The sequence below is a fragment of the Anopheles gambiae genome, chromosome 2 (assembly GCF_943734735.2).
Source record: "Anopheles gambiae chromosome 2, idAnoGambNW_F1_1, whole genome shotgun sequence".
NCBI lineage: Eukaryota > Metazoa > Arthropoda > Insecta > Diptera > Culicidae > Anopheles > Anopheles gambiae.
In genome coordinates, this window is record NC_064601.1 from 30,615,849 (window position 1) to 30,622,904 (window position 7,056).

The 7,056-nt window shown below is 45.2% G+C and overlaps 1 protein-coding gene and 1 long non-coding RNA gene across 2 annotated transcripts; one reads left to right on the forward strand and one right to left on the reverse strand.

Annotated features, from left to right (window-relative positions):
* Nucleotides 1-631: 631 nt before the first annotated feature.
* LOC133391956 (uncharacterized) lies at nt 632-1,446 on the forward strand. The gene is made up of 3 exons (XR_009765382.1): nt 632-1,037; nt 1,104-1,198; nt 1,316-1,446. It is a non-coding gene; the product is annotated as an uncharacterized LOC133391956 (long non-coding RNA).
* Nucleotides 1,447-3,993: 2,547 nt separating this feature from the next.
* LOC1272964 (cuticle protein 19.8) lies at nt 3,994-4,935 on the reverse strand. Its single transcript, XM_311895.5, has 2 exons — nt 4,765-4,935; nt 3,994-4,690 (listed from the first exon to the last, which is right to left on the reverse strand). The coding sequence occupies exons 1-2, from the start codon at nt 4,774-4,776 to the stop codon at nt 4,100-4,102; spliced, it is 603 nt and encodes a 200-aa protein (XP_311895.4). The 5' UTR covers nt 4,777-4,935; the 3' UTR covers nt 3,994-4,099.
* Nucleotides 4,936-7,056: the final 2,121 nt, after the last annotated feature.

Sequence of the window (7,056 nt, forward strand, 5' to 3'; positions counted from 1 at the left end):
TAACACCATTTACTAGCACACAGTTTAACTCCGCACGGCTGCGCCAATTATAAGTCGTGGATTAGAATTCGTTACGTTTATTCGTCACAAAGGTCCGGAAATAAAAGAGGACGATCCTCTTACTGCAGGTCGCTGGCGGTCTTCTACTTTATCATTATAGGATAAATGCGCAGAAGGCGGTTTATCCGTGTTGTTTAGGATTGTGGGTTTGATCCTATAATTATATATATATATATATATATATATATATATATATATATATATATATATATATATATATATATATATATATATATATATATATATATATATATATGTATATATCTATATATTTATTTATATTTATATTTATATATGTATGTGTGTTTATATATATGTATTTATATATGTTTTTTTTAAACAAACTTACATGTTTTTATTAAAAAAACCTTATCTTGAAGAATTGAAAAAGGAACAGAGTAAATTGTCTGTTTTACTTAATAACATTCATATAGGGATCACAAAAAAAATTATCAAATAATTACACACGTGCATGAACATGCTTACTAGTTAGGTTATCGTTGTACATAAATGTAATAAAATACATTTTAATCATTATTAAGTATATAATTATCTTTCTGATTATTTAAAAAAACACGGATGTTTGTTTTAATTTAAACCGCTTTGAAAATAGCAATATATATGATACAATTAGAACTCGCTAATTGCATTTATATCATATGTCTACAAAAAAAGATAGATTTTGTTTATTAGAAAGAAATTTTGTAACACGACTAATGTCTGCGTATTTTGTCATGTTTGTTATTTTATACAAACTGGATAAACTGACTTTTTCTCATATTTATGTGAACAACTCGGATTTTTTGTATTCAATTGAAAAAGCAGACTTGCAATTGGCGAGGTTTGAATGTATTTCACTTCGTCACATGCCAGCGCGCATATCTGTCAAGTCAGAAACGTAAACAAACACGGACAACCGCCCGTAAAGATTGTAATGCAGAATAATCGTAAAATTTTATGTGAAAACTCGGGAAAAGGTAAGTGTTCTGTGCATATTTCAGTAAATAAACTATCTTTTAATGTTTGAACACATTATTTCACAGGAAAAACATCATTTCATCCCGAAATTTGGCAACATTCGTCCGAGTATGATCGAGCAGCTGTGTGTGTGTGTGTATGCCGACGAAATACGACGCCGGTAAGATGAAATGTTTTACTTTTTCACTTTTACTTTACTTTTTCACTTTACTTTTTCATGAAATCACAATGAATTGTAAAAACAATGCAGATTTAATGATATTGATCATTGTTACAGTTTCTACAACAATCACTAAAGCCGGCTGTGATCGTGATCGGCACATTCTCAACTGGACCAACACACCGGTCGTTGTGTATCTTCAAGCAAACCAACGTTGCCATACACCACAAAATAGCATGGAAAGGAAAGTATTATAAAATAATGTCATATTTGAAAGCATTCTAATCTTTCATTGTTATTTTTCCACTGCAAACAGGACATTGGATCACCGCATCGACAAGTGGTTTTTATGTGCAAGTGTTGTTAAGAAGTGTGTTGTACGGTGTATTATGTGTTTTACTTTATTTGTATCGCTTTGCAAGTGGTACAATTATTGCGTTTAATCGTTGTGCTACTGCTAACGAAAAAACGACCCGAGCATTAGAAGCGGCAACAATACATGTGCTTGACGCAGAGACAACAACGCCGTCGGCATCAGTTGATACCATCCAAAGTGATGGTTGAAATCGTATATAAACGTGTAAAACCATATATTGGGGCATGTAAGTATTGAATAATAGTTAAATAAAATACATTTTATCGTTGTACTGAACAATGTGCATCGAAATTTTAAAAAAGTGTGTGTGTTTTTGTTTACATCCGAATACAGAACCCACAGCGTTATACTGTGGTTCGTGCACTCGCTAAGTAACGCTTGAGCTTTGAGCTTTCATTGAGCTTACATAGAATGTTACACGCTACCTGCTCACTAAGGACTGCTATCGAGCAGTGTTATGAGCAGGTAGCGAGCAGTAACGCCTCCATACAAAAATCGCGAAACGTAACGCTCCAATGCTATTTGGGAAATAATTAATTTCCCCAGATCGTGAATCATGACGCCCTATCTCATACTGACACTCTCGATTATTGTTTGGAAGGGGTTGGCGTTGCTAACCATAACTTTTAAATGCATTCCTAAACTGTATCAACAGTCACAGTGACACAGTACAAAACAAACCTGGAAATATTATGCTGGGATTTTTGCCCTAAACATGGGCCTGTTTGTAAATACTTCCACCGACTTATTATGTTAAAATGATGGACTCTTTTTATGGCCCATCCACACTGATAACACTGCTTTGCATTGCAATCGTCGTGCACCCCGCCCTACACCTGCTCTGAGGCAAGCCGCTGACTTACCAACCTTATTTCACCAAGCCGCATCACAATGGCGTCACACACACACACACAAACGGGGGCCAGAAACGAGGGATGTGATTTTGTTTTTTGTCCATTCGTCCCAACTCCCGAGGTTCCGAGTACGTATTCCCGCAGGTGAATGAGTCGGCCACGATGGCTCCGGGAGAGTTTCAAAGCCCTCCGTTGGGCTGATGCAAAGGAAGGCTTGCAGACACCGCCAAACACCCATATGCTACCCATAACGAGAGACAGTGAACAAAAACAAACCAACCAACAAAATACGGAAAGGGCACCTGTGTAGCATCCCCCTTGTGTGCCACTTGCCCTCGCACGCACCGATTTAATTACTCATCCCTCACTGAAAGCCTCATTCGTGGAGATTTGAATTAATTAGCTAATCTGCTGAAAACTGTGCCAGCGGAAGTGCCAACGAGGTGGTTCCTCTCCCACCGGCAAACAGGGGGTGGGAGGGTTTTTTTCCACCCGGGTCAAGTTTCTGTCCTGCTTGTTCCTGCTCACTACCAGGCCCGGGCCCGGTAACGTCCCACCAGCCGCCAGGTTCGAGAGAAATGAAAAGTTTTGTTTTCGTTCCGTGCCGCGCGCGTTTCATGCCCTCGCGTCGAGCGTTTTGCCACCGTTCGCGCCCGATGCATTCTTTTCTGTTTTGTTTCCGAGCGTTTTCCGCCACCACCCCATCAAGCTAGCCTTCCTTTTCCCGTTTGCCACGGTTTGCATTCAGCAGTGGGCACAGGTTTCAGGTCAGAACTATTCCCGTCCCCGAGGTCGCGCTCAGCTTCCCGAGCGATTAATAAATTGTTCCCTACCGGCAGTTTCACCTACTCGCGAAGGACGCACAATGCAATGGAGGGGTTGAGAGAGAGAGAGAGAGATAGAGATAGAGAGAGAGAGAGAGAGAGAAAGAAGGGGGAAGTGGTACAGAAATTCACAGGAAGCTGCCGTGGAGCCGCTTGCAATGCCCGGCCCTGGTCCGCTAGCGAGTCGCACTTTTTCGCAGCGTTCGTCACTTGCGCTCGTTCCCAGCGTTTAAGTCACCCGAAGCAATCGCTGATGATGGTCGTTAGACCAGCGCTCGGCGCGTCACCCGTCATGAGCGTCTTCCGTTGCGCTTTTGCGCGTTCGGAGAATGCAAAAAAGGAACCGGGACCGAGCGCGACCGGTTGGATTAGGTTGGAGTCGAGATTTAGTGGCCTGGTGTGGTGTGGTGATTTGAAATCGTTTGCTCCGGTGTGTTGGTTGAGCGTGCGGGGAAGCACTGGACGGGAGCGCTCGCCCCGAGGCTCGTTAATTTGACAGCAATGAGATGAAATGGGTCGGCCAAACATGCTGCCATCGGGCCAGCCATCCGGGAGCCCCATAATTCACCCCAGATTGCGCCGGAAGCGCACCCCGGACAGACTGTCCCGGATGAGGCTGATTGATGAGGCGGGCACCGCTGTCAGCGCTGCCCCGACTAAAACAGACTGCTGCTACCTACTAACATTTCGCTTCGCTACACGCACTTGCTCTGCGTCGAAACTTCAGCCAAAAGGCAGGCATACGTTTGTGTACGGTGGTATTTTATTGAATTAACATTATTGGCATTCTTCGGGTGTGTGCGGGTACGCGGGTATTATCCAGTATCGGAGCGGAGGGAAGGGTGCTTTAGTTGCGCAGCAGCACGGTGGACGTTTGCTGGGGCGTGGTGAGCAGCGCCGGACGATGCTGACCCGACACGAGATGGCCAACGGTCGGCTGTCGCAGCAGGACGGCCGGCTGCAGCGTGTGGACGAGCTGGGCCCGCGTACCGACCGACGGCTGATGGCGCACGACCGCATTGAAACCGCGCACATCGTCGGCCGTGTAGTCGACGATGCGTTCCGTGCCGTCCGACTCGAGCGTGCGGTACTGGCCCCGGACACGATCGCCGTTGCGCACCTCCTGCTGGCTCTTGATGTCGCCCGAAAGCTCATCCCGCACGGCGTACCCGTAGCTGTAGTCATCCCGATCGTAGTCGGACGACTCGCGACGATCCTGATGCTGCTGTTGCTGCTGCTGCTCCTGATCCTGGGTGCGGCTGACGTAGCGCTGCTCGTTGTACAGATCGTTGTAGTTGCGGGACTGGCGGGCACCGTCGTCATACGAGCGGAGCTGGTTCAATCGATCCTGCGAGCTGCGGCGTCCCAGCTGCTGGCCGTACTGTTGCGCATTAACGCCCACGTTCACCAGCAGTAGCCCAACGGCGATGAGAGAGATCTAGGAGTAAGAGCAATGGAGAGGATTGTTGTATTTTAAAGCGTTAGGCACGATCAAAGGCGAACACCTATTACCTTTGAAGCCATTTTTGATAAGTGTTGCTGACGCTGGAGTAAATCACTGAGTAGCGGTAAACTCGCAGTAGAATTGCTGATATTGCACTTAGAACACTCAGCTGCTGAATGATGTCTTTGCTAGGATGGGCCAGCGTGTTTTATAGTCGTTCTGCACCCGCCTACGAAGCGAGAACTGTCTAGCAATGAAACATCAAACCAGAGGTGAACTATAGCTTCTTTTTAGGCTTTACTGCAGCAGTATCCAATTGCAGCCAGTTGATCTTCATGCACTAATTGATTACAATGTAGACATTTGATGTTCAGCAGCTGAACACATCCGTCAGCTTCCTTGCGGTTAAGCGCTCCGTTTCCAATTACATGCCCCTGTACGCTGTCGCGCGCGTGTGTGCTTGTGGTAACGAGCTAAAATACAAGAATAGTGTACCAATGTTAACATGCGGGAATGACGGAGGTGGATTGGGAGGACGGTAAAGCTTACAAGGCTATTGTAAAAAGTGTGCCAAATGAATGATGTCAAACTAATCGTTGAAGAAGTTTGTTTAATTATTAGAATGTAATAGGTTAAAACTTGTCTGTTTTCCATCATATCGCCTCTTTCGGAACAAGAGCTAACTTCCTTTATAACCAGAAATAACAAATTTCCATTACAAAAAACGTATTGGATCAAGACAGTCTCCGCACCAGACAAGCAATTCAAACAAAATCTCTAAAATAGCTTGACAAAATAACACCACACCTTTCCACGCCCCCTTCCGCTTGTAAAACGCAGCGAGCAGAACGTTAACCCAATTTTCCCGTTAAATCAATTCGATCGAATCCATAAATAAACTCTTTCCCTTCTGCTGCTGCTGCTGCTGCTCCTTCCCTCTCTTCAAACCGAATCCAAAGTGTCAAAAATATCGGACCCCCTTCCCCCCATCTCTCACTGTCCTGCCCCTCAAATATTCGCCACTCGTTTCCCAGCGTTGACCGCTTCCGGGCAGTGCCCGTCGTGCGGCAGTGATTTATGAATGAACTAGATTTCAATTTCCATCGACAGCGGCCGTGATTGCCGTGCCGTGGCTGCACTTGTCCTGTCCCCCCTCCCCCTTCCTATCATTAGAGAACCTCTCGCGGACTCGCTGTTCCCCGGGCTCTCTCATGAAATGCACGAAGAAAGCAAAGAAAGCAAAAAGTAAGCCAAGCAACCCCCCAAAAAAACCCAAAGCACCAGCGTAATTTTGAGACCCAAAAATAAAGATGCAGTGCAGAAGAAGAAAGGTACCTCGCCGCAGTTAGCTCAAACAAAACCGCCACCAGATGCAGAGGGGAGACAAAAGGCGGGGCTGGCTGGCAATTGGCCTAATGTTGGTCCGGCACCAAGCGCACGCAGTAACGGCGATACGGCGTCGGCAATCGCGGGTGCTCGATGACGCACTGTCTGCGTTTGGCGGGCGGCCTAGTGCTGCGTGTTGGCTAGTGGGCACAAAGCACGCCTTGTTGGACCATGTGAGTTCAATAAAGATGCGTTGGTTGATAATAAGTGTTTGAGCTGTTTCTTATTCCCCGTTTCCTTTGATTTTCATTGCACCATGGAGACGGGGCAGATGCGATGACTTGAAGGGAAATTATCATCCGAAATGGTATCTGTTTTAGATTGGATTAAGCGTTGTGTTAAGTAGTTTGTGAAGGAGGATAAGAAGCGTGGTTATAACGATATTAATTTTTAACTTGCAATTACTACAGAGCTAATCAGAAAGCGTCTTGTAAAGTTAGCTTCATAATTCGTTATTTGTGATTTTGACTAATGTCTCATATTTGTGTATTGTATCCACAGTGCAAAATGATTACTTGGCATTGTTAAAAAACTCTAACAATTAGTTTTTTATTTTAAAAAAATGTCATTGATTTTTTATACATTCAAAATGTGTAGCTTTCGACAAATTTTCAGCTCAACGTCCGTACAAGTTCTAAATCATGATAATATGCACTGACCTACTTCTACCATTAACCCGTTTTCACTTTCCTCCGCACTGTTCTACGGGCCCGAACGGCCGCACAGGAAACGATAACACCTTCGTCTTCCGTTTGGCCGGCGAAATGAAGCAATAAAGCGGCAATGCCCGACGCCCGACGATTGTTAGTTTGTCCAGTTCCGGTTGAACGTTTTGTTCCCTCCCCCTCCACCCGTTGTTCCGCTCCCTTCGCTGGTTACCCGGCACACGCGTACGGGAATTGGGGAACTCTCAAATGGGAATCGGGCACCCGAAATCGTGCTGTGGCTGTACAAAGCAGGTTCGGGGTGCTGGG